The sequence below is a fragment of the Elgaria multicarinata genome, chromosome 6 (genome assembly GCF_023053635.1).
Source record: "Elgaria multicarinata webbii isolate HBS135686 ecotype San Diego chromosome 6, rElgMul1.1.pri, whole genome shotgun sequence".
Lineage (NCBI taxonomy): Eukaryota > Metazoa > Chordata > Lepidosauria > Squamata > Anguidae > Elgaria > Elgaria multicarinata.
This window is the reverse complement of record NC_086176.1, coordinates 106042194-106069997: the sequence shown is the minus strand read 5'-3', so window position 1 is coordinate 106069997 and position 27804 is coordinate 106042194. Positions and strand designations below refer to the sequence as shown.

At 44.0% G+C, this 27804-nt stretch overlaps 1 protein-coding gene across 1 annotated transcript in view; it reads left to right on the top strand.

Moving 5' to 3' along the window:
- The window catches only part of DCC (DCC netrin 1 receptor), a 1200544-nt gene that overhangs the window by 1018298 nt on the left and 154442 nt on the right, over window positions 1-27804 (top strand). Inside the window, 2 exon segments of the mRNA XM_063128256.1 lie at window positions 14508-14603; window positions 27498-27736. Of these exon segments, the coding sequence (XP_062984326.1) occupies window positions 14508-14603; window positions 27498-27736 (335 nt within the window).

Genomic DNA, 27804 nt, shown 5'->3' with positions numbered 1-27804 from the left:
GCAGCACGAGATGGAAAGGGACCATCTTCTAAGCAAAGTCTTGCTGTGGTTCAAGACAGCGAGGGAAATTAACTGCTTTGGCAAACATTACCCTGATGGGAGGTTAATGCTAAGCTAATACAGCATTTTTTAAATAAAATAAAATAAATGAAAACTGCTAATATGATTAAAGGCAGCTAATAGGATTAAAAGGTTCTTTAAAATGGGATCTGTTCCTAAGACGGGTTTTATGTCTGCTTTGCATCGCTTTTTCTGTATTGTGCACCTCTTCCAGCTAAATCAAGCCTCAGCAAAAACATCCGTGGATGTTTCACAGGGCTTCTCATTTAGGAATAAAGGATCATTTTCACCCCTGAGCATTTTCAAGGCTAAAAGCAGCCCACGCCATCCCTGGGGTACATTACGATTCTGTTCCCCACCACCCCCACAGCACAGTGTTTCCTTGATGGCCCAGCCTCCTCTCTTCTCATTTTGGTTGGCTTGGCATGGGGTCGCCCTACCCTTTGATTTCATGTAGGCTAAGACCAAATGGTAACCCACAATGGCAAGCCCTTTTCTGGATGGTGAAATCGAGGGTTCATTTTCCAAGCCTTTCACGGTAGAAGAGGTCTTATTTATTTATTTATTTATTTATTTATTTTATTGCCTGCCACTGAAACATACATAAGATTATACCCTTAGAGTCGTATCCAATGTTAGTCCTAATTAGAGCAGACACATTGAAATGAATGGGACGTAAATTAGTCATGACTAATATTGGATACTACGCTTCATAATAATTGAATATATTAATGAAAGGTGCTGAATTGTTATCTGAAGGTCTGTTTTGGCATTCGTGTAGAAAATTCATAATTTGGCTACAAGAGCCACAGCTAGCGGAGATGTTTAAGTTCTTGTAGATACCCAACTAAGAGCCTTCCTGCAGAAGTATGCAAATGGCATTCGTTTGTAAAAATCTACTTGGTCAGCTGAATTGAAAGATTTTACGTTAGCTGGGAAAATACCCCAATTTCTTCTTGTTTTCGATGTATTTGTTAATGAGGTCTGACATAACAGAGACACATCTCAATATTATTTCTGGATATCTTGCAAAGTTCAGGGCTGATGTAATCACCTTACTTTCAATGGCCATATAATATTAATATTAACATATATATATATATATATATATATATATATATATATATATATATACATACATACATACACACACACACACACACTTAGGTATGTTTCCGTAAAGGCTTCAGCTGCTACAGGTTAATAAGCAACAGTAACAATGTGTAACGTCAGCTAATACAGGTTGCTAAACCCTTCGCCCGACTCTTCCGGGCTTTCCAAGGTAATCCTACCCCCCTTTCTGCATCTTCGCTCCCCACCCACCCCATGAAGGGAGCATGAGCGAGGCACAGCCGGGGCCCTTGGTGGCCAGGTGGGAGGCCGCTCGCCTGCTGCAAGCCCAGGCCCCGGACTAATCTCATGCGAGCTGGGAGGGTGACCCAAGGCTGACAGGAACCCGGGGGGGGGGACACCTGCTCCCCCTCCCCCGACCTCCCTGCCCCCCAGGTCTGCCAGATGGCGCTGTATTGGCAGCCTCCAAGCAGCCCATGCCCCTGTGATGAGCACTCCAGCACCTTTTTGGACGGTGAGCACTCCGGCACCTTTTTGGTGGTTGGCATATCCAGAGGCCTGCTCCTCAGGGGCTGTGCAGGTCAAATGCCAGGATGTGGTATGCCTTTGGAGACCCTCCTATCTCACCTACTTGCTGTCATTATGGCAGTGGGTGGGGGTGTCGTAGGGCGGTCTCCCCACACTTGCAAAGTGTCACATAAGCAAGAAGCCAGATTTACCGGCTCCTTGCTTTGGAGAGTGGCTCACCCTTAAGCCAGGCAAGTGGCCTGAGATAAGGTTTAATTCCTGCACTTTCATGTGCAGATCCAGGGATTCTAGTTATTATAAGTAAAGAGGCCCTAGTTAACCCAAGCTCTTGTGTCCATGTCTTTATTCCATGCTTCTGCTTACACTCGGAAGCAGTAGTGCAGATCTTGCCAAGTTTATGGAAGGGACTGCTTTGGTTGGAACACTCTTCCTAATGTAGGGTGACCATATTTTGGAAACCAAAAAGGAGGACAACATGGTCGCCCCCAAGGGGGCGTGTCCAGTACCAAGGGGGCGTGCCCACCCGAACATAGCCTTGGTCTGATTTTACAGCACACATTTAAGACAAATCTGTTCTACATAACATCTTAATGTTAAAATCACTGAAATAAAGAACAAGTGAGAGATTCAATGTATCTGAAATTAACTTCACTCACTCCTACTTTTGTAGGTTTTGCTGTACTTTGAAGCTTTTGCTCTACTCTGTGTGTTACATTCTCCCCTTCCCTTAAATATCTTTTCTGACTGTATCTTCACTCATTGCAAGCTGCTGTTGTTGTTAATAGGGTTTGCTACTGGCCCCAGATCTGTTTCAAATTTTGTATAGCTAAAGCTCTACCTAAAAGCTATCATGGTGCCAACTTTCAGCTCTTTATCTTTAAAAATGACAGTTTTAAAAATAATAATTTTAAAACCTCAATTTTTAAAAAAATCCTAAAAAATCAATGGATGAACGGATCTGTTTCAAATTTGGCATGACTAAAGCCCTTCCTAAGAGCTACCATTGTGCCAAGTTTCATGTCTTTATCTTAAAAAATGACGGAGTTATAAGCATTTTTGTTAATTCCTATTAGAGCTGCTCTTTGGGGGGGGGAAATCCGGATTTCCCCTCCCCCTCCCGGATTTGCCATCGAAAACCCGGGCAAATCCGGTCATATGGTCACCCTATCCTAATGGGTTCCCAGCACTGAGAGCACTCATTGACGTTTCCCTCACAGAGGACAGGAGGAGCTCTTCAGTACAGCCATGTTGCCATAGAGACACCGACTCTGTGTTTGTGGCCGCTGGGAATCCAGTGCCCCTGCCTCTCATGTACAGTTGTGGGCAGGAAACCTGTGCAAATTCATTCTGTGAAAATCACATCCTTAGTCAGAAAGCTAATAGTGGAAATTGTATGAATATATCTCTGTATCCATCTCCATGAATACCAAATAATGTCTGCACGGCCAATAAGGCTGTAGTGAATGCCAATGGAATGAATAACGCTGCAAGAATGATCCGTTCGCCCTCGAGTGTTATGAATGGATAACTGCTCTAGATATTCACGAAGCCATTTTTTAAAAAAGTTTAGCTCCCTTTTTTTGGCAATGAACATGCCATCCATCTCATTAGTAACATTAACCAAATGTATCAATGTAGGACATAAAAGTAATTACAAAATACGGGGGTAGGGAATCATTAAGCAATATTGTAAAATAAGTAATATTGATTCATTTGGCATTTGAATAATAGGATTAATCATCCTGAGCATGTCTGGGATTATAAATTGGAATGAAATATGGAATTCTCTATCAAGGATGTCAGTTGCACAACCTCAGGAGCTGTCTAGTTCCAGTCTGGATAAGTACTGCAGCAAATGCCTGGCTATAAGAATCACAGGCTTGTCTAGAAGTGGTAGTCATGGGTCTCCTAATCCAGGCGATTGCCCATTGCCAATGATTTCCAAGTCATGTGCCTGGGGCAAAAGCTTCTGCTGCAGCGGTAGTTGAAGTGTGCCTTGAAAAGTTAGACACCATGTTGCATGCATCCCCGGGATTAGGAAACGCAGATGCAGCCCAGATCACCAGCAGCTATATAGGTCTCGATGCTGTAATAACTCTGTTTGTGCCTTTACTCTTTTTTAAATGGGACCTTTAAGGCCGCCATTTACACAATGGGAAATTATGTAATTTCTGAAGCTTCCATTGTCATGCATAAGGGAGGCTCCAGACGAGGATGGACGGCTGCTGGGCACTTGTCAGACTGCGGGCCCACTGCGGGCCCACAAAGGCATCGTGGGTGCCCCACCTGGTCCACAAGGCCAAATGCAGAGGAGTCCATCTGACTCCCAGACCTAGGCCATAGCTAGACAGGGCCTTATACCAGGGCGATCCCCGGGATCGTCCCTGTGTGTTTACATGATGCACAGGGGATCCCGGGAACAGGGAGGGATGATCCCTCCCTTGCCTCAGTATACGGCCCTACACTTTAGGCCCGCTTTTTCCCGGATGATCCCGAGACCGCGGAAAGTGTGGCCTGCCATCATGGGTTGTCCCAGCTCCTCGCAGTTACTTGTGAGGAGATGGGAGCCACGCATGGGGTGCAGAGCTCTTCAGGAGCTCTGCCCCCATCGGGGGTGGGGTGGGGGGGTAGCAGGAAATGTTTTAAAAATAAAAAACACCTTTTGTGCACGAGCACTGGTGCGCTCCTTCCTCTTTAACAAAAAAAAACACCACAAAATGGCTGGCACGACGTCCTCTCCCTCTGAGGTTGTTGCACGCTGCGTGTAAACATAGGGGGAGATGTCGCGATAAAATATTGCGAGATCTAGTGCCCCTCCATTGCACTAGACTGGTAGGTCTAGCTGAGACCCCAGTCAGGCGCCCACGACATTCCGAAGTGCAACCCTATGTAGAACATGCTGAGTACCATTTCCCAGGCCAGAAGAACCACCCACTTCCACCTATGAGACAAAACATTTCCATCCTTTGAGCACGCTCTAGAGAACAAAACAGTCTCTCAGAATGCAGTTTTCGGCCATCTGAAACAGAGAGAGGGGAAGGTGTATGTTCAGAGGGGCCAAGGACAACCCCAAAGCCTCATGCTATTGAGCGGCTACATAGCTCACAGGATGTAGTTCATTTTTGCTAAGTAGAGTTTTAAGCAAGTACTCTTGCTTCTGATTTGTCACCTACATTCAGCCCCATCGGTGCTGATTTGCATGTGTACAATATATCAGCCAACATGACTCCCAAGGAAGATATATGGCCAAAATCTCCTAAGAGAAAAAAGAAAAATGTGCTTTGTCTTTCCTCCTATAAACCACAGCTTCCAATAAACAATAAAGACCGAAGCTCTGTTCTTCTATATTTTCTCACAAGGCATTCTCGGACGTAAGTGTCAAACCAGGATAGCAAAGACTATCCATTTCTTTTAACTTGAGTTCTTGAAAGTAGCCGAATTTCTGCTACGTTCATAAACAGAGGAACTAGAGCATACACGGGAGTTCTCACTGGTTCTGACTGAAACCTGGAGTGGATTCACTGCCACATGGACACCAAAACCAACAGACCGCATTGACACAGGGCCAGAGCACCTTTTTATATGTAGGAAGATCCAGATTCAATCTCCAACATGTCAACTGAGACTGAGAGAGACAGCTGTCCAAATCCCTGCAGAGCTGCAGTCATGCAAACTAGGGTTGTGTGAAAAATTCACTCCAACAAATATTTTGTTATTATTTATTACATTTATACACCGCCCCATAGCCAAAACTCTCTGGGCAGTTTGTTGCTGATTTCTCCAATCCACATCACTTGCAAATGGGCGTAGACTGGACATACGTGGCGTTTGGAAATCGGTACATTTCCAGACTTGCGATGTATTCCATGAAACAGGAAAAATCTGTTGGGTAAAATGTGCCCATTTGAAAAGTGTTTTTTAAATTTGTATTTTTTCATTGCTGCTGTTTTTATCTGGTTGAGCTTTTATATTGTATTTTATATTATGGTTTTATACTTGAATTGTCTTTATTTTGCAAACCACCCAGAGAGCTTTAGCTATTGGGCGGTACAGAAATGAAATGAAATAAATAAATAAATAAATAAATAAATAAAATACAAAAATGGGTACAGAAGAGATTCTGGTCCTCCTCTGTGTGACAACCTTTCAAGTATTTGAAGCGTGCTCATTGGTTGGGTTCAGAGTTCTTGTGCTTTCTTACTTCTGAGGTGGCCAAGGGGTGTGCATGAATGAACTGTCTTTCATTGTGCAATAATTTCTGTGGCAGCCAATAGCCTCCTCAGCCTCTCAGGGATGTACGATTTTTTTTGGAGGGGGGGGGACACCTTTCCATCTGCATTTTCTGGAATATTTATTTTTATGCCACGACACAGGCTCTGAACACCAGACCTTACCGCTACCACCACTTCTTATGGGGCGATACAGGCTCTGAACACCAGACCCAGCCGAGGCTACTCCCTGCTCAAGCCAAGCACCACCACTTGATACGCCTGAGGCAAAGGATAAAGCCCACCTTCCTCCAAACTATGTGGAGAAAGGGGTTTAAAATGGAGAATGGATTTTAATATATATAATAATGCGCTGTGAGTTATATCTGCTGAGGTGAATGATTGTCGGAGTGGGTGCTGAATGTGTAAACTTAAGATGATAAACGCCAAACAGACACGTGGGATTTTTGTGGTAGTTTTAAAACAAACAATCAAAATTTATTTTTAAAAGTTCATAAGCTTTGTTTCAAATAACATTTAAAAACCTTTTTGAAACCTTTCATACAATCCTGTCACTCATTCACATATGCGCTTTCCTTTTTCTCACACAATCACTCTTGAACTTTCTTTATTCTCAGTATTGATTAATATACTTCCACTACATGCACACCACACTCTAAAGACACCACTCACTACACTGACCCTCAAATTTCCCAGAACTTAAGTACCATAAATACAGAGAGCACCACAGACTCTAAGAGTCCCTAACAAGTCTCCCTGAAAAGAACTCCCAATCCCCTCAGTCCTTCCCTTATATATCACTCCTCCCCCCTCCCAAGACATTCTAACTCCGCCCACTCAGGCCAACATTCTAAAAACCACAGACTTACACACTGCAGACATACATTTGGAATTGACTTGTGGGGTGTAACGCCACAGGGGACACCTTTCCATCTGCATTTTCTGGAATATTTATTTATTTATTTATTTATTTATTTTATTTTATTTTTATACCGCCCAATAGCCGAAGCTCTCTGGGCGGTTCACAAAATATCACGTGCCTTACATTCTGTCATCTGCGGAATCTGATTTTTTTTCTTCCATTTCCCCAAATTTGAGCAAATTCACGCTTGTATGAATGCACAAATCGCCTCCAATATGTGCAAATCCTCCTCAAAATGTGCAAATACCCCATAATGTACTTCTTCATTTTTTTTTTCTTTTTTTCTTTTTTTGCTTTAGACTATAGGAAAAATGTGGATTTTTGGCTGGTTTTGTTTTACATATTTTTCTATGACTATATTTGTGTAAAATTCCAGAAAGTTTTTAAAAAAAACACCACAATCCAGAAATCCACAGAATCTGTACAACTTGAGAAAAGCTGGTCCAATACAGAATGTATGGATCAGCTTTAGAAAAAACCAAACTCATTTGTTTTCAGTATCCCACACTTCAATTAAAGGGAAGACATCATGAGGCAATTTCCCTCATGAGGCTTTTTCAATTCAGGGAATGCAAGTGGCCTAGGACGCTGCAGAGCAATGGAGAGATGTGTAGTAGAATGGGGGAAAGCACATGTAGCACCCTTCGGCCATGTCTAGACAGGGCGATATCCTGGGATCATCCTGGGATCGTCCCTATGTGTCCACATGACACACAGGGGATCCCTTTCCCCGGGATAGGACCCTACACTTCTATCCCGACTTTTCCCGCGGTCTCAGGATATATGGCGGGCTGTCACGATTTCATCCCGGCTCCTCGCGAGTAACCACAAGGAACTGGGCATGGGGCATGGAGCTCCATGCCCATCGGGGGTGGGGTGGGGGAGCGGGAGGGTTTTTTCTTTTAAAAAACCTCACGTTTGCGATGGAGCGCTCCTGCGCTCTTTTTTTATTTTTAAAAAATGGTGGGCGCTACATCCTCTTCCTCCCAGGACATCGCACGCCACATGTAGGCTGAAGGGGAGGATCTCGTGATCATCATATTGTGAGATCACCCCCTCCACCCCCTCATCTAGCCAAGCCCTTAGCCACCTTGCAGTGATTAGGTAAGCTCAAAAATACCAACAAAAGAAATTCAAAAGCAGTTATACAGTGCCCTGAGATGAGGCACAAAGAGCAGAGGTTCAACACAGTTGATGCTGTTGCCACTTTCTGTGGCAGTGCAAAACAGAAACAAAAAGAACTGGGGGGAAAAGAAAGAAGTTTTGCTTCAACTCCTGCCAATGGTGAGCCCTATCTGCAAGCAATTGTTGGAGAATTTCTCCTCCCCTTGGAGAAATTTGGAGGAATTATTTTCTCTGTCCACAAATAGGTCAGGGGATTTTGAGAGGCCATTTCCCCATGGCTCTAGTACAGGCAATAGTCTCCTGGTTGGACCAATGATCTGACTCCACGTAGGACAGGTTTCTACCTTCCTATGTCTTTCCTTAACATTAGACAGCAGGGGATATATTCACTTAAAATCATAGAATCATAGAATAGCAGAGTTGGAAGGAGCCTACAAGGCCATCGAGTCCAACCCCCTGCTCAATGCAGGAATCCACCCTAAAGCATCCCTGATAGATGGCTGTCCAGCTGCCTCTTGAAGGCCTCTAGTGTGGGAGAGCCCACAACCTCCCTAAGTAACTGATTCCATTGCCGTACTGCTCTAACAGTCAGGAAGTTTTTCCTGATGTCCAGCTGGAATCTGGCTTCCTTTAACTTGAGCCCGTTATTCCGTGTCCCACACTCTGGGAGGATCGAGAAGAGATCCTGGCCCTCCTCTGTGTGACAACCTTTTAAGTCTTTGAAGAGTGCTATCATGTCTCCTCTCAATCTTCTCTTCTCCAGGCTAAACGTGCCCAGTTCTTTCAGTCTCTCTTCATAGGGCTTTGTTTCCAGACCCCTGATCATCTTGGTTGCCCAGGATGATCAGGATGGTTAATTAACTTGCTATGAAGTTAATTAAATGGTGTGGGTGTGGGTGTCCCTCTTCACAATGTGGCATTAAGAAAGCTTGAAGAGCCAGCCACGTCCATGAAAACTGGGGGCATATTACGCCAAAGAATTTCTGAAAAATTAATTTCCAGTGAAGTCAATTTTATTGTTTATTGGCAAAGTGCATCCGGATATGAAATCACGTTAGGATTAATTAATAGTTCTGAGTAGCACATTATCAGGAGCCATGGAAGAGTGACAAAACGGAAGGAAGGGAGGGGAATAGTTTGCCCTGTCCCCATACCATCAGCTGCCCTTGCTGGCTTTACTTCCTCTTCAGTATGCACAGAAGGGCTGGATCAGGGCCAACGTCATCTGGGTAAAGAAATAAAGATAATGTGTGTGCAAAGATTTGGCAGCAGTTCCTGAATATTTCTGCTTTGTACGGATGGATTGACGGCCCTTAGTTTCCCAACTCCTCTATATTTGCTTTCCAACTCCTCTATATTTATACCCTTTCTTTCTGATTGATGCGACAATAATGAATTGGGTGAAATTTACATAACTGCTATAATTCAAATTTGATCTGGTTCTATTTGATTTCTTCTTGGGAGTGGTCAGCAATATATTATTTATAAGGGGTATAAACGAGCCAAAGTTACAGGGCATGTTTGCTCAGAAAAGTCTTCATCCCATGTACCTGTTTCCCTCGAATTATCTCCTACAGCGTAACACTGTCGTTGTTGCTGTTGTTGCTAGCTGAATCATGCCCCAGGCGGCAGCACTCCTACGATCCTTTGCATACCAGGAAAAAGGTTTAAAAGGGGAAATGTAAAAAATCATTAAAATCAACAGATGACCCAATCCGATTCAAATTTGGTATGCTTATAGCTCTCCTTAATATCTATTACTGTGCCAATTTTGATGTCTTTATCTTTAAAACTTACACAGATGTAAGCATTTGTTTAATTTGAAGTTTAAACATATCAAATCCTCCCCCTGCGCCCCCAGTGGCAGCTCGGAAAACAACAAATGATTCGCTCCAAAACTGGTAGCAAAATAGGTCGGGTCTTTTGGCTTTCTAGCACAATTAAAGCAGGATGCATGGGAGTACTTTACAGTCAAAGCAGATTATAAACTGGAAAACTTCAGAGTCCTTTGCACGCAATTCTCAGTGATTGCACAGTATAACCCTGGTGTGATGAAGCTAAAAGAAAGAAGCCCCACTGTGTTAAATGGAGGTTTACTCCCAGGTAATTCTGCATAGAATCGCAGCCTTAACTACTAGCTTAAACTCCTCAATTCAGGGCTTTGCTTAGCCCCCTCACTGAGATTAATGGGATTACTTAGGCGGAATGGGTTCAAGAAATTTATATTAACTATCTCTGCCCATTTCATTAAACATAAAAAACTATTTAAAAACAAAACAAAACACCATTGTTAGAAATATTAAGAAAGGGGGAAACCCACAGTCCTGTTAGTTGTGCAGTCACACCACAAAGGTTATTTGCTGGCTATGCGTATCTGTCCTTTAGTGGTAGTGCATTTCATTAGCACAATACTTTACACATTAAAAAACCTTTCCTCTGCCACATTCTGGTGAAATATGCAGGACCTGGAAATCAAGTCAAGGTAATCCACATTACTTCAGCAGTAGAACACTCGAGGGAGGGGCTCTTTGTATTAGTAAGATCAAAGGCATTTAGAATAACATTACTGATGTATCTTCTTTCCCAAAGAAATTGCCAGGGCTGACTGGGGAGGCAGCAGTTAGCAATTACTTTGAGGTTGTATTGCTCCAATCTGTATTGCTCAGTTTCTGTGATGCACATAAATGAGAACCTCCTTTACTCAGTTTGCCCAGGCTTTGTCTAAGAGTCTAGGTACCCATGACATCCATATTCAAAGTGGCTTCGCGTGTAAGCCAAGCTCTGTTGTGAATTCTTCCCCAGGAGAAAGGCTTTGCCAATGCTGGGAATGTAGAGCTAGACCATCCACTCTTTATCTCTGTGTATCTCTAAACTTCCCTAGGGATTTGGGCGGAGAAGGAGCAGCTTCTCCAGGAAAGGTGAGAAGATAAGGAGAGATAATTAGTGCTTAGGAAAAGGCAGTCAGGGGCTCTTTCACACCCTCTAACTTTCTCTGCTGAAGTCTTCAAAATTCTCACCAAGTAGCATGTAGGTTAACTATGGCTACTTTTCTTGTGCAGCCAGGCCCTAGTCTTAAACAAGCCCAAGCAATTTATAATCTAACAAGCCTGACCACAGGCACCCATGGACTTGCCACAACATAACAGCGACTAGGGAAAAAAAGCTACTGTCATTCCTTTCTGCCTGAGTCTAAGAAACCTCAACATCATTATTATTATTATTATTATTATTATTATTATTATTATTATTATTATTTATATAGCACCCAATAGCTAAAGCTTTCTGGGCTGCATATGGAAGTTTTACTAATGTGGGTCCTGTGGGGTTTAATTAGAATAAATATTGCAAAAACATAACCTGAACAAAGTATGTCTTTAGTGAGCATCAAATTATAGGCCAGTCTCAAGTGTCTTTGACATCTCAAGGTGCTAAGTATTTCAGAAGTCCCGTTTGTAGGTTTTCTTAATTTCAATACACAGGGCAATCCCGAATTTGTAACTCAACATTGTCGAAGCCCAGGTCGCTCTGTGGAATGCAGAGATGACTCGGGCGGTTGACACGATCGCGCCCAAGCGTCCTCTCCCTCTGAGCAGAGCCCGGTCAGCTCCTTGGTATACATCTGAGCTGAGGGCGATGAAGCAAGAGGGGAGATGGCTAGAACGCAGGTGGAGGAAAACTCGTGCTGGGTCTGTTCGAACACGGGCTAGAGCTCACTATCGAGCCTACTCTGTGGCGGTGAGGGTGGCAAAGAGGCAGTTCTTTTCCACCAGCATTGCGTCTTCTCGGTGTCGTCCGGCGGAGCTTTTCTGAGTGGTTCGTGGCCTGTTACACTCTGGGCCAGGGCGTGAGATAGTTGAACCCTCGGTAGCACGCTGTGACGAGTTTGCACGGCACTTTGAAGATAAAGTCGCTCAGATTCGTCATGAATTGGACACCACACTTAATGCAGCACCACTAGTAGAGGCGTTCAGAGCGCCGTCCGGCTCAGTTTTATTGGATGAGTTTCAGTTATTGAGGCCCGAGGATGTGGACAAGGTGCTTGGCCAAGTCCGGTCGACCACCTGTGTGCTTGACCCTTGCCCCTCGTGGCTCATTACATCAAATAAGGAGGGGATCGCCGGCTGGGTCCAGGAGGTTGTAAATGCCTCCTTGAGAGAGGGAGTGGTGCCGGCCTCTTTAAAAGAGGCGGTAATTAGACCACTCCTGAAGAAGCCTAATCTGGACCCGGAAGATGTTAACAACTACAGGCCGGTGGCAAATATCCCTTTCCTGGGCAAGGTGCTTGAGCGGGTGGTTGCAGGACAACTCCAGGCACTCTTGAATGAAACGGATTATCTAGATCCATTTCAATCGGGTTTCAGGCCTGGTTTTGGAACGGAAACTGCCTTGGTTGCCCTGTGGGATGACCTCTGTCGGGAGAGAGACAGGGGGAGTGCGACCCTGTTGGTTCTCCTGGACCTCTCAGCGGCCTTCGATACCATTAACCATGGTATCCTTCTGGATAGGTTGTCTGAGCTGGGAGTTGGAGGTACTGCGTTGCAGTGGTTCCGCTCCTACTTGGATGGCCGATTCCAGAAGGTGGTGCTGGGGGATTATTGCTCTGTGCCGTGGCTCCTAAGCCATGGGGTTCCGCAGGGCTCTATTTTATCCCCTATGCTGTTTAACATATACATGAAGCCGCTGGGGGAGGTTATCCGGAGATGTGGACTGAGGTGTCATCAATATGCGGATGACACCCAGCTCTACCTTTCCTTTTCATCAAACCCAGGTGAGGCAGTGACTGTTCTGAACCAGTGCCTGGGCACGGTAATGGACTGGATGAGGGCTAACAAACTGAGACTCAATCCAGACAAGACGGAGGTACTGTTAGCGGGTGGTTCATTTGTCCGGCGAGGTGATGTTTGCTCTGTCCTGGACGGGGTTGCACTCTCCCTAAAGGATCGGGTCCGTAGTTTGGGGGTGCTCTTCGATCCAGAACTGTCACTTGAGGCACAGGTGAACTCAGTGGCAAAGAGCACCTTTTATCAGCTTAGGCTGATATACCAACTGCGCCCTTATCTGGACAGTGATAGCCTAGCTACAGTTATCCATGCTCTGATAACCTCTCGTTTGGATTACTGCAATGCGTTATACGTGGGGCTGCCTTTGAAAACGGTCCGGAAGCTTCAGCTGGTACAAAACAGGGCAGCCCGTTTACTAACAGTGACTGGCTGGCGAGATCACATTACGCCAGTCCTTTTACAACTTCATTGGCTGCCAGTCCAGGTCCAGGCCCGATTCAAAGTGCTGGTATTGACATTTAAAGCCCTAAACGGTTTGGGGCCAGGTTATTTGAAGGAACGCCTCCTCCCATATGTACCTACCCGGACCTTAAGATCATCTACAGGGGCCCTTCTCCGTGAGCCCCTGCCAAAGGAAGTGAGGCAGGTGGCTACTAGGAGGAGGGCTTTCTCCGCTGTGGCACCCCGGTTGTGGAATGAGCTCCCCAGAGAGGTCCGCCTGGCGCCTACACTGTACTCCTTTCGTCGCCAGCTGAAGACCTTTTTATTCACTCAGTATTTTAACACTTAATTTTAACTTAAATTTAAATTATACTGTTTTAACTCTGTATTTTAACCTTATATCAATTTTGCTGCATGGTTTTATCCTGGTTGTGCTTTTTATATTGTATTTTGTATTTGTATTTTTAACTTGTTGGTTGTTTTATGATGGTTTTAATTTTTGTAAACCGCCCAGAGAGCTTCGGCTATTGGGCGGTATAAAAATGTAATAAATAAATAAATAAACATTGTTATTCAACCTATTAGCCCTGCAATAATAAAATAATTATGACAAATATCAAGGATGCAAAAATGATTCCCCGTCCCGTTGAAATTCTACTGTACACATTAACAGTTCAATTTACCTTAGACGAGGTGATAAGAGCCCATAATTATACAGCAATCTTCTAACATTTAGCTTTCAGTAGAAAAAACTTGCTAAGTTCAGATAACACGCTAATCAACTCGGGGTTAATAGGAACAGAATGGGAAACAGCCGTTGATTAGTGTGTCGTCTGAACCCAGCCACTGACACTTTTTTAGTTGTTTCTCCTCTAGCCCTCCCTCTGAGTGAAGACTCCACCCAAGGGACTAAACCATCTACTCCATAGGGGTTACACATACAAAAGATTAAAGCATTTAAGAATACAACACAAAACTGGTTGTAATCTACCCAGAAAACATTAGTTATTGGGCAATTAGAAATGCACTAAATAAAATAAATAACCTAAAAACCATTTACATACAAAAATAATTAAAAGCAATCGACAAGGATTTTTGTTATATATCTGCCAGGTCACATGTAGATGGCTTGAAGGCTTCATTGGACCTGTTGGGTTAAATGTTGTGTAGGCAGGCCTGGTCAAAAGCAATTAATCAGTCACGTTTTGCCTTCTGTGATATTGCTTAACAAAGCTTTGGTCCACACCTTATAAGCCCCTTTGATCCTACAAGTATTGAATGTATTGGCGTTTTGTCAGCATCTGCTTCAGAACATTAACTCCAATGGGATCATGTGTGCTTTTCCTACAGAACCAAGTTCTCACTACGTCATATCTTTGAAAGCATTCAACAATGCCGGGGAGGGAGTCCCTCTTTATGAGAGTGCCACCACCAGATCTCTGACAGGTGAGTTAGAATGGCTGACTGATGCGTTTCTCCATGTCTGCATTACCTCTGCCATAGCAATGCATGCACTTGGGAAGCAATGCATGGTATGAAAGGTAAGTAGGTGCATTTTGATGGCATTAGCTTCATCGATGGGTGAACATCAGGCCTGGCCCACAAATGCATGTGCATCACTTGCAGGTAGAAAGAGTAAGGGGCTGCATTTGACATGACATCATGCAATACGAAAGTAATTGTGATGTTATATCTCTGATAACGTATTTTCTTCATCATTCATGGGATGTTGTGAATTAAGTGATGAAGAAGCATGTGAAAGCCACCCCTGTGAAAAACAGCCTTTGAGCTTCAAAGAGTTCTTCTCTGGGAGGAATAAGAATGCTGAAGATGATTCTCGTTTTGCATGCTAGACAAAAGTAGAAGTTCAAAGTATTATCCCCATCTTGCAAATGCATTGCATGTGTGAATGATTGGGCAGGGCACAGAACCTTCACTGAATTCTCCTGTCAGTTCATAGTGTTGAGTGCATCTCTATTCATACCTCTAGTCTGGTGATCAGCAATAAGCCACAAATGTCGGAATAGAATAGGCATCTGAAGGGAAAAGGTACAATGTTTGTATGGGGGGATTTTCACAACAGTAAACCTCCTTTGGATGCACAGCCTATGAGTCCCTTTATCTGACAAGAAGACAGGTGGATAAACACTGTGTGTGTGTGTGTGTGTGTGTGTGTGTGTGTGTGTGTGTGTGTATATATATTATATATATATAGTGAGCTGATAGTGTGGGGTTGTGGGGTGAGGTGGGGGAAGACTTCCATGTCTCAAGTCTACTGAATGTATGTTCCCACAATTGCTTTAGATTCTAAAATTAGATGAACCTATCCAGCCTAAGACTGCATTTAAGAATGAAAGTGTGAGGAGGTGCAATTCCATGTGCCTCCCATCCTGTCCTTTTTCACAATTCTAAAGCCTTGATGTAGCCCTTGGGCTCATCTACACCAAGCAGGATATTGCACTATGAAAGCAGTATACAAAAGGAAGGAGCCACACTACTGCTTTATAGTGGTATTGAATTGCACTGACAACTGTTGGGGCCCATTGACACATCTACACCAAGCAGGATATAGCACTATGAAAGTGGTATGAAAGCGGTATATGGTATGTGTCAATGGGCCCCAACAGTTGTCAGTGCACTTCAATACCATATAAAGCAATAGTGTAGATCCTGCCTTTTATATACCGCTTTCATAGTGGAATATCCTGCTTGGTGTAGATGACAACTAGTTTCTGTGGAAGGTCCATTGAAGGAGAGTTCAATAGTAGTCAATAGTATCTGACACAATTTTCCCAAGGTGGATTATATGTAAATCCCATTTCCACAAACATCTCTCTCTCTCTGCACACCACTGTTGCATCTGGGTTGGCAACTGAGTAGGCTGGTAGGCATTCCTCAAGAGAATGGATTTGACCACTGGGCTTCTCCTCTAGGTTATCATCCCTGAACAAGTGGATTCATGCATTGCCTGTTTGTCCCCTGGTTTTTGCTCCCTCTTCATAGGCAAATGTCTGTGCTGCTATAGAGCATTCAGTGTAGCTGCATTTCTCTAACACCTTTGGAAATGGTTGAACCTGTGGGGATTTTAGTAACACGTAAGCCTCTCCTTTGGCAAAGGTGCCATAGCTCAGTGGTAGAGCACATGTTTTGCACACAGATGGTCCCAGGTTTGATCCTAGGCATCTCCAGGTAGGGCTAGGAAAGTACCTTGCCTGAAACCCTGGAAAGCTGCTACCAGTCAGTGTTGACAATCCTGGGCTAGATGGACCAACAATGGTCCATCTCACTATAAGTCATCTTCCTGTGTTCCTATCTTGCACCAACCTCCCACCACACCCCTATTGGAGTAATAATCTTTTAACAGAGAAATCAGGTTATTTAATACTACTCTATTCCACTAATAATGCTAGCGAAAAAATTCAGATTAAGCAACAGAGATGTTGACACCCTGGACAGCTTTGTATCCTACAAGAATGGTATGGGAGCAACTTACCCCATGGCCGGGTCCATTAATTTTTGTAAAGTGGAATCACGAGGGTTTGGCAATGCGCCTGGGACCTTTCAGATAGCAGTATTTGAAATCAACAACATCCATATAAAATGGAACCATGCCATTTGTTCAACCAATCTGGTCCCTCTTTACAGATCCTGCAGGAGTAAGGTGGGATCCACCCACATGGAAACAGTTCCAGTAACATTTGAATCTTTCACCCTTCTTTTAAGATGTAAAAAGCTGATCTTCCTCCATGGATGTTTTGGGGAAAGGCAGTGATAACCAGCCCCGATCATTTTAACTCTGTGCTAAAATAAGTCAACAGTGCCTTGTCAAGATGTAAATTGAAGGATCAGCGACAGAGCAAAATGAAATGATTATACCTCTCAGAAATGTATTGTACTTTTGCAAGTGGCTATAAGCTCCACACAGCCTTATGACAATGCTCTCTACTCCAGCAGCTCTTGCTTTTCAAAATGCCAGTTCTATATTTGAATATCAAAAGGCCACATTAGATGGATTCTAATGCCGTCACCAAAATAATTAAAAAGCAGGGTTCATTATACCTATCGTTTATAACTTTTGCTAAGTTGGGATTAATTAGCTCTAGCCAGAGCTGTAGGTAAGGGTCAGTCAGTAACATCTCACTCTGGGATGGTGTATTGGAATTAATTTAAGAGATCATACATTTTAATCAGCTGAGGGTGACGGCCAATACCATCCACCTATTTTCCTATGCAATATCTTTTTTTCCATACACAGTGCTCGCTAGCTTCTTAATGATACTGGATGTGTAATGTTAGTCCCTGAGCATTAGAATACAATACATAATGGAAGATGTAATTCAGGAAGAGGTGATACTCATGAAGAAACCACATGGTGCCAGATTTACAGGGAGCTGTTGTCTCCCCTCAATCTTCTCTTCTCCAAGCTAAACGTGCCCAGTTCTTTCAGTCTCTCTTCATAGGGCTTTGTTTCCAGACCCCTGAGCTCCATGAAGAGAGACTGAAAGAACTGGGCATGTTTAGCCTGGAGAAGAGAAGATTGAGGGGAGACATGATAGCACTCTTCAAATACTTAAAAGGTTGTCACACAGAGGAGGGCCAGGATCTCTTCTCGATCCTCCCAGAGTGCAGGACACGGAATAATGGGCTCAAGTTAAAGGAAGCCAGATTCCAGCTGGACATCAGGAAAAACTTCCTGACTGTTAGAGCAGTACGACAATGGAACCAGTTACCTAGGGAGGTTGTGGGCTCTCCCATGCTAGAGGCATTCAAGAGGCACCTGGACAACCATATGTCAGGGATGCTTTAGGGTGGATTCCTGCATGGAGCAGGGGGTTGGACTCGATGGCTTTGTAGGCCCTGTCCAACTCTGCTATTCTATGATTCTATGAACTGTAGATGCTACTTGCCTAGGAGGAGCAGTGGCAATTTCATAGGTAGTTTCATAATTTTAGATGGTGATTTATACAAATGCCATGCTCTTAGCTTTAGGACATGGAGAAGTTTCCTAGGAAGAAGAATGTCGCATACTTATGCTATATTACTGTGTCTTGCAAGTTGCAACTCCTGCGATTTGCAAAGTCAAGGTGAGGCTGTGCAGCAAAGACACAGTACGAAGAAAGAATTTCAGAGAGCTAGTGTCCTGGCTAAGTATGGTGGAAGTCCCCAGTAAATCTTGGTTCTGCCATAAATTGTCACTAAGTGGTCCTAAAGAAATCATTCCTTCTTGGTCCACTCACTCCCTGCTTGCAAAATGGGGATAATACTGAGAGCCCTTACAAGGTTGTTGCAAGGAATGTTAAAACAATGCATGAGAAATGCTTTGAACGCTCAAACATGCTACATCAATTCTAAATCATGTATTCTCTTTTCCACTGGAGCAACACGTATAATTTGATGGGAGGGTTACTTTTTCTTCTTCCTCGTGCACAACCTGCCCTGTTCAGAACTTTCTTGAAGGGAGGAAAGTTAAGTCACTGAGAGCAAAACAAAACACAAAAGACCAAGTGACAGAACAATAAGGTTTCTGCATGAGGAATAACTGAAACAAATTACTGCATGTCAGCTCCAGATGGCAAACCATTCTTTGCTCGTACAATTTTGTGAAGTATTCCCATTAAAAAAAAAATTCAAAATTGGAAAACCCTAAAGAGAGAAAAGCTTCCCTCCACACATACAATTCCGCCCCTACCGCAAGAAAAACACCTCTTCTAAAAATAAAATTATCCTTTCTTTAATATCTTTAGGAAGCATATGTGTGTATTCACTCATAACTGTTACTTTTTTCTCTTCTGGTAATTCAGAAGTCAGTTCTTCCTGTTTTCTGCATGTTTTTTGAACCCTTTTGGAGCATATGTTTGCCTCAAAATATATGAAGCCATTTCCCTCTCAACATTTTAAAGTATTTTGAACTGTGTGGTTATGCTATATCAACAGTTGTATGCCTAACCAGTAGCTTATTTTTTTAAAAAAAAAATGAAATATGGAATATAACCTCTCAAAATGTTCTCTAATAAGTTTCAAATAACTTTTCTTTGCACCCTGGTTTCCTCTTTCAAGAACAAGCCACTACTGTAAGACTCCTCCTCTGGAACTAACCATTCATTATTAAAGGCTACTTTAACAGGGAGTTTACCATGTAGGATTTTGTGCATCTAGAAACAGTCTCTGAAGAGAGTCAATTGTGTGTGGTCATTCCTGGGCAAGAATTGACTCTGCTGAACAAGAAAGCCATTTTAATGATCTTCCTGGGCAAGTTTCCTTTTCCAGGTGGTGACTGCTTTGCAATGAGTGCAAAGGAGAATGCAAACAATTCTACAGATGCTCCCTCTCCATCTCCAGAGGGCCATAGGCAGCATCAAAATGGATGTTTGCTTTGTCCATTAAAAGTTGCTCATGGTACAGAGTACTGGAAACATAGCCTTGAAGGGACTTTTAAACTTTTTAAAATAATTTTAATTGAAAATTTCAACAACAACAAAAAAGACAACAAGCAAAGGGGATCAAAAGAAAATATATAGTATAATTACATGCTTTAAAAGTCTCCATTTCATTTATTTATTTATTTATTTATTTATTACATTTCTATACCGCCCAATAGCCGGAGCTCTCTGGGCAGTTCACAAAAATTAAAACCATTCAAAGTATAAAACAACAGTATAAAACCATAATATAAAATACAATATAAAATAAAAGCTCAACGATTGTACATAAACATCAGTAAAAGCAAACCCGATATCTATATACAGGTCCTAAATACCCCTTCCGAAAGTTGATAGTTTTGTTAGGTCTTCAATCCATTGCATTATAGGAGATGAATATTTACCCTTCCCATCTTGTAGTATCAGTCTTTTGGCAGTGAAAAAGGCATGGAATATCCATTTACATCAACCATGGGCCGTAGCTAGACCTAAGGTTTATCCCAGGATTGTCCTGGGGTCAAACCTGTTCATCTAAGTGCCACACAGGGCATCCAGTGCTCAGGCAGGGACGAACCCGGGATGATCCTGGGATAAACCTTAGGTCTAGCTACGGCCATGTATTAACTTCCAAGAAGCAGATAAATAGCTTTAAAAGAACATGTACATCAGTAAATATTAAAGAGTGTTCCAATAGAAAGTTTATCCATATGAGAACTTCCTCCCAAAAAAAGGTGACTGTCCGGGAAAGCCGCCAAATGGCTTGACAAGATGGAGTCAGGAGATGAGGAGGAGGTGGCAGAGGCTGGACCTAGTACCGAGAAGCCCAGCTCAGGTAGTGAGGAGGCTGGACTGGCAGAGACTGTGGCAGAGCCTCAGGGAGAAGAGCCAAGGCCAGCTGGGACCTCTGCCACCTCCTCCTCATCTCCTGACTCCATCTCTGTGCAGGGCATGACAGTGACTATTGGGCTTTCCCCAAAACATGTAGTTAAAAAAAAAGCATTAACTGTATCACACCTCCATCAATTAGCCAAGCTAGACAGACCTTTTTTAAAGAGACGTTGTGGCATCCAATAGAACTGAAACAAGAGGTTTTTTGCTGAATAAGACATAACCTAAGAACCATAGATGCTTCAACTTTTAATAGGTGCATGTATGGGAGTATTTGAAAGTCTTTATACACAGGCATAGGTAGAGAAACCAAGAATTTGGTTTCTCTTCACATAACATCTGAACCTGTCCCATTCACAATCCTGAATGTGAGTGCAAGCACGAGTAGGGTGTGTTGTTGTTTTTTAGAAGTTTTTGCAATTTCCTGAATTTGTGATTCAATTTCAAAAATGTGTATTTCAAAAAGAAATACACATTTTTTAGTCAATTGGGGGGGTGCATATTTGAAGAATATGCACAGAGATGTGCACTTTTACTGTTCGAATGATCTGAAAAACAGGACAAAAAATGAAAAAGGGCTTTGATGTGATCTTTGGAGAATTTAGGTGACCTTAAAAGTCTCTGGTTCTCCCATCCATTGGTGTAGGCTACTTTCTTCCAGGCCCCCATTTATATGACAACGGGATTGGTCCTCATTGAATATACCCAAATTTTTGTTGACTCAAATCTAGGCAAAGCAGCAGCAGCGATTTATCTCTTTAATTTTTTTGTAGTGCAGTTATTAATGCACATACACGCACATATGATGCTATGAAGTATAGACGAGCGAAGCTATAAATTTTATCTGCAGAGCTCGAGGGAAAGGAACGAGGCAGCAGACGATGCGAGTGGGGGACTGGACATGTCTCCTCCCTCTCACTGCCCATTCCCCCCTCTTTGTTTTAATTTTAAAAAGCTCTACCTGCGGACCTCCGCAGATTCATATAGCTCAACATGAAAACAGCGGGAAGGAACGAGGCAGCCAGAGGATGACGCGATAGGTGGGAAGGGGGGAAATTGGCCAATCACTTTGTCCTGCCCTCAAATTTTCACCCTCATTTCAAAATGTGATTTAACTCCCCCACGGACACATAACGATAATGCGGTACAAACTCGAAGGTTGATTTAAAAGTCGCGGTAAATTGCAACTACGAATATGTGCATTATCAGGTTTTAAAAAAAACAGCGCTGCGGCGAATGGGCGGCTGTGTCATGTGTCCTAAAACGCACATCTGCACATTTAGCTTGGGGTAAAGAAGCCGTATAGACATGCCCCAGTTGTGCAGAGTTCGTGTCACAAAACCTGTTTCAACATCAGGTGTCATTTCTGCAACATTGGGTGTAGGAACAAAACTCCAGTTTCATGGCATACAGAATTATTCCTCCCTACACCCATCCCCATCCCTCCAATGGGCTACTTCTCAATTTAGTTCTTTGTGCTTGTGTTCGTATACTGAGAGCCAATATGATGTAGTCGTTTGGATGCTGAGAAGCTCAACCTCATTCAGAAACCAAGCTCATAGGGTGACCTTGAGCAAGTCTCTCTCTCTCTCAGCCTAACATACCTCACAGGGTTGTTGTGAGGATACATTATGGCAGAGAAACTATCACCAGCTAGGAACTGGAGGAAAGGCTTCTGGGTCAAAGGTAGTGTCCTCCGGACTGGCTGAGCATTGTGCGCAACCAAGGGTGCTCCTGAAATGGCATCTTTTCAAAGTTGTGGAAATGGTGGCTGTCAAGTGCCCATTTATGCAACATTAAAGGCATGAATGGAGCAGAGGTGGGTGGCAGCAGCTTGGTGAACTGGGTCCGGGGAGGGGGCAAGCATGGGGGAATCCACAAGATTCTCAGACCCAGTCGGACATCCCTACATGTAAATTAAGGCTCACTCAAGGATCCAAGGCCATGGCTAGAGGAGGGGGATGGAGGGGTATGATCTCGCGATTTTAAGATCGTCCCCCTCGTCTACACGTGGTATGCAATATCCCAGGAAGAAGAGGACATTGTGGCTGCCATTTTTTTAAAAGGCCCGGGAGCTGGAGTGCACCAGCTCTCCAGCACAAAAGTTAGTTTAAAAAAAAGAAAGAAAGACCCAATCCCAATCCCCACCCCACCCCCAATGGGCACAGAGTGCTTACAGAGCTCCATGCCCGGCTCCTGGCTCCTCGCGTTTACTCGCAAGGAGCGGGGACAAAGCCACGATGGTGGGCCGCATGTCCTGCTGCCTTGGGGTCTTTCCGAGACCATGGGAAAAACCAGGATGGAAGGCTATGGCAATATATAGCCCCCCTGCTCCTGGGATGCCCTGTGCATCATGTGAACACACAGGGACGATCCCAGGATGATCCCTGGGATATCGCCTGGTCTAGCCATGGCCCAAGAAACCCTTAGGCAAGGGAACAATGATGGTGCGTCCCTTAACTTGGACATACACACTGAGAAAATTCCTCAGAGCTCCCATAGATGCACACTTCGCATGGGGCAAGCTCCTCTGGTACAGACATGGACTTACCTTTGCTCTCTATGAAAGTCTGCTACATACAGAGGACTCTGGAAAGCCATGATTGTGCATGGCAGCCCATTGAGAACACAACCAGTGCCAGAGAGACTCCAACCTTTCAGGGCATCCCCCATGAAGCAAGAATAACTGTGCTTTTGGCTTAGTGAATCCCTACTAGCCTCTGGCCATGGACCAGTTCCCAGCCCTGCCAATCACAAGTATAAAACGTAGGTTGCCAAAACAACATAACAAGCTTCTCTATGCAAAATTGGGGGGGGGGGAATCTCAGCTTCTTCCAGTGAGAGAATACAATTCTCAATGAAAGGTCTCTATATGTCAACAACTGCAAATGGCAATATTTGTAGGCAGAAAATGGACCAAGTATTTAGAGTCCTATTTTTAGATGCCGATGGATTAGATGATTGAGATGGCTGTGTTTTTGAGATGTTCCAAAAGCTGAATCATCCTGATGGACTATAGCCATTAATAGACTGCCTTCCTATTTTTCAATATGCCATATATAACAGACCTTCAAATTTCTAGATATCCCAAGGGGGATAAGATGTAAAAGAAAGATGCGAAGTGTTTCATAACCTTAATGTATAACACATGTTTCCTTTCAACTAGAGCCATGTAAACTGACAAATTTGCATCCATAAATTTTCCTATTACTTTACTTTGGGTGGGGGCTTCGAGATTTTGAGTTTAAAAAATGGAAATTGAAACCTCTAACAACAAATGAGTAATATTTTCCATTACTGGGCAATGGAGACATAAATTATTGTGTTGCATAATATCTACTTGAATTTCAAGCAGGAATGAAAATCCAGCATGTTCTTTGTATTGAAATTTCATAAGGAAGGTTTCAATGATGAGAAAAAGCAGCAGCAGATCTATGGCTCAGGATAAACTGTAGACCGTTTTCCTCTGGCATGTTTTATTTTATTCAAACGTCTGCCAAACGTCTTAATAACTGTTCAAAAATTTGCAAAACCCATATAAGTTCTGTGCCAAATCCTGCTTCCTATTATTGGGAACTTTTTCTCTCCCTGCAAATGTAGTGTTGTTTCTTCTACCTCTTTCGCAGGGAGGGGGGACAGAATTTCAGTAAATTTTCTCCTTGGGGAGGGGGACAGAGTTTCCACATGCCTTTTGAAGTGTAGCTAGTTGTTGAGAGATCTTCTTTCTATATTTTTTTTTAACACCCCCGGCTCTTGGAGGGTCCCGGTATTTCTTCCTGAATGCCTATTGGAGACATGTGACTTCACCCTCTCCAATGGGTATTCAGGAAGATCTCCTGGGCTCCCACAAGTGCTGGGTGTGTGTGTGTTGTTGTTTTAAAGAGAAAAGAAGAAGATACCTCAACAACTGCCTACACTTAAAATGTATTTGGAAACCCTGCCCCCCCCCGGAGAAAATTCTCCAAAATTCTCCCCTCTTCCAGTCTCTTTCACCAGAGTATTCCTTTTAATCCCATACCCATGATATGGCAACAATGGAAGTGTTGAAATTTTTGGCACAACGCTAATTCAAAGTCCACTGAACTCCTTAAGAAGTGTTAGAAAATATGCAAAACCCAGATGAATACTATAAGAGACAGAGAGAGAGAGAGAGAGAGAGAGAGAGAGAGAGAGTCTAATGTTCAACTAGGAAATTTCACTAATATTGCTGCATTGATTTAACTTCTAGCACTGTGAAACCCAATGAGAACTGCATCTCATGTCAGCTGCAGGTGGGAGTAACAGGGGTCAAACACATACATGTAAGCACACACATGTACGCACACACATGCACACACACACACACACACACACACACACACCCTTTTACCTCTCCCATTCCCCAGCAATCCCATGCATGGTCTGTACCCCCCTCCAGTTGAGCTGATCAGCGGTGCTGCAGTAAAAAGTGGGTTGGGTCACACTACCTGCGTCTGAATTGAGCCAACAAGTAGTGTGATAACGCACACAACCATTAAAAAAAAACATACACCAACACCCACAAAGGACTAGAATAGGGGAATTCTAAAATGTGATTGAAAATTACAGTATTCAGATCTGCCAAAATTCAGAATACGTTCGAAATGTTACGCTTTGCACTTCGGAATAATTGTAGCTCTACTTGTCGGTGGTTTAAGGTATTAATTTAATAGAACTCATTCACAGCTCCTAATGATTATATCCTGAAATGTATGGTGGAGAAGGCTTGGATATAAAACAAACTGAAAATGCAGCAATCCTGACATAGGATTGTTTCAATGTCGGATTTGGAACTTAACACAAGCCATCCCCCATAGTATACTCTGGAGAAAGCTAGAATCTGCCAGAGCGTGCTTCTGTAATATCTGCTACCATCAGGGCCGGTGCTTCCATTAAGGCCACCTAGGCCACCGCCTAGAGCGCCAAGTTCAGCGCCCCCGGAAGTCGCCCTCCCACTCCCAGAGCCGCTCTGGCCAAGTGAGGGCAGCTTCCGGGTGCGCCGTTCGCCCTGCTCCCCAGCGTCCCTGGCTTGGCTTCAGCCGGGCGCCCGCCCAGCAGCCAAAGCCAACTTGGGACACTGGGGGGCGGGGGCGGGCGGCTCCACGTTCTGAGTTCCAGCGTGCGCCGGACATCAGCACGTGGAGCCGCATGGTGGAGAGGGGTGAAAGTCCGCCTTACCTGCTCGGCGCCGGCGGCTCCTTCGCCCGGCGTGATTGCCGCCACCGCCTCCCCCTCCTCCCCTCCCCCCCGCCGCCCTCCCTTCCCTCCACCCAGCCATGTGGCCTGCGTCCCGCTTGCCACTCCAACCCGGAGGACGGAGGCGAAGGGCAGCAGCCCGCCTCGACGCCCCTCAATGAAACTCCGCCGCCACGTCCGGGCAGCCAGAGGAGTCGGGCGCCATGCGTAGCGCTCCTGCTGCCCAGCTCGCTCGCCTCGGGCCGGATTGGGGTGCCGGCAGCCACCCGCCTGCCAACGGTAAGCCCCATCCCTGGCCCCGGGATGAGCAGGCCTCGTGGAGCGTGTGTGTGTGTGGGGGGGGGATACGGTGGGGTGTGTGTGAAAGCAGCTCACCTTGCCTAGGGCGCAAAAAAGCCTGGCACCGGCCCTGGCTACCATGGCCTAGATTGTTAAGGTGATGAAGCTAAGCCTCAGCTGATACACAGAAGAAGCAGTGTGCTTTATGCTTCAAGAAGTAAATATACAAGATCTTAAATCAGAGAACCATCTGAAGCCATGAATCATTTTAACGTCATCGAATCAATGCAAATGGACTCTGATCCCAATTAGGGCTGCATCTCATATTCTCTGTTGTCAATATTCAACCCATAATTTGTACATTCAGTAGAGGCAAACAAATTACCTCGAAATACTCTTCTTATTGCCTCGCACCACCTGTGCATGCCCTACTGCTTCCACTTTTTTAATTATTGCATTTACATCTTGCCTTTTTTCCCTCCAGTAAACCTAAAGTGGCATACATACTCCTCCTCCTCCTCCTCCTCCTACTCCTCTCCATTTTATCCTCACAACAACAACCCTATGAGGTAGATTGGGCTGAGAGTTTGTGACTGGCCCAAAGACACCCGGTTTCCATGGCCGAGTGGGGACTAGAACCCGGATCTCCCGACTCCCAGTCCAACACCCTAGCCACTACACCACACCACTTTCCTATTTTGTCTTTGCTCTCACTGCTCACTTTTCATTTGCCTTTGCTGATCATTTAATGTGCTGTACCCAGCCACATGACTCTGTTTACAGGTGTCCATAACACCATTTCTGCAGATGTAGTGTTATAATCACTTGAGGCACCACAGCCAATTGTGTTAAAGGGCAGTGAGGGCAAAAATAATACAGTGAGGGCAACGAACAGAGAATAAAGTACGGAGAAGAACAGCATGAAAACAATGCAAATGCATTCAGCGAGCCCTGGAAATAACCATAAAGAGAGCACTCTTCAACACTCACAGTAACTAGAACAAAAGAAAACAAGAGGTCTGGCCCTTATTCTAAATGCTGGGAGATTTTGAAAGGGAGATACAGAAATTCAAGTGATTCCCACACACTCTGGAACATGTTGTGCTTGCAAAACAAAGCTTCCAGGACATCTTCTTCTGTACATTCTACAGATTTTCAAGTAAAGTATCGTTCATGGGGCTGTATTGTAAAGGCATGTAAATCATTCCGAGGACAAACCAAGCATTGTAACTTCAGGGGGAGAAGAGATAGCAAAATGGTGTATTAGGGATACGTTTCACCATGCTTTTAATGCTGGTGAGTTTTGAACACAGTAATGTGATAATGGTCGCTCATGGATTTTTCAAGTAATGGCTCTCTTTTTTCTGTTCTTCTCATGTTCTCCTCCTGTCATCCTTATTGCCATACATTTAACCCATTGTGATGTGTATCTCACTGGTGGCTGGTTTTTTTGTTTTGTTTATTTATTTATTTATTTGACTATGCATTTCATGGTTTTTAATTTCTGGTATGCTCATTTTTGGCGGCTTTTGTGATCCAGATCCCATTGACCCATTAGAAGTTGATTTTTATCCTTTGCTTGATGATTTCCCTACCTCAGTCCCAGATATCTCCACCCCCATGCTCCCACCAGTAGGTGTCCAGGCCGTTGCATTAACCCATGATGCCGTGAGGGTCAGCTGGGCAGACAACTCTGTCCCCAAGAATCAAAAGACGACAGAGGTTCGGTTTTATACAGTCCGATGGAGAACCAGCTATTCTACAAGTGCTAAGTACAAGGTGAGGAGTTTGGAATGATCAGCCATACTCTGGATTAGGGATGGACAGAGTTGTCAATTTCAGTTGCT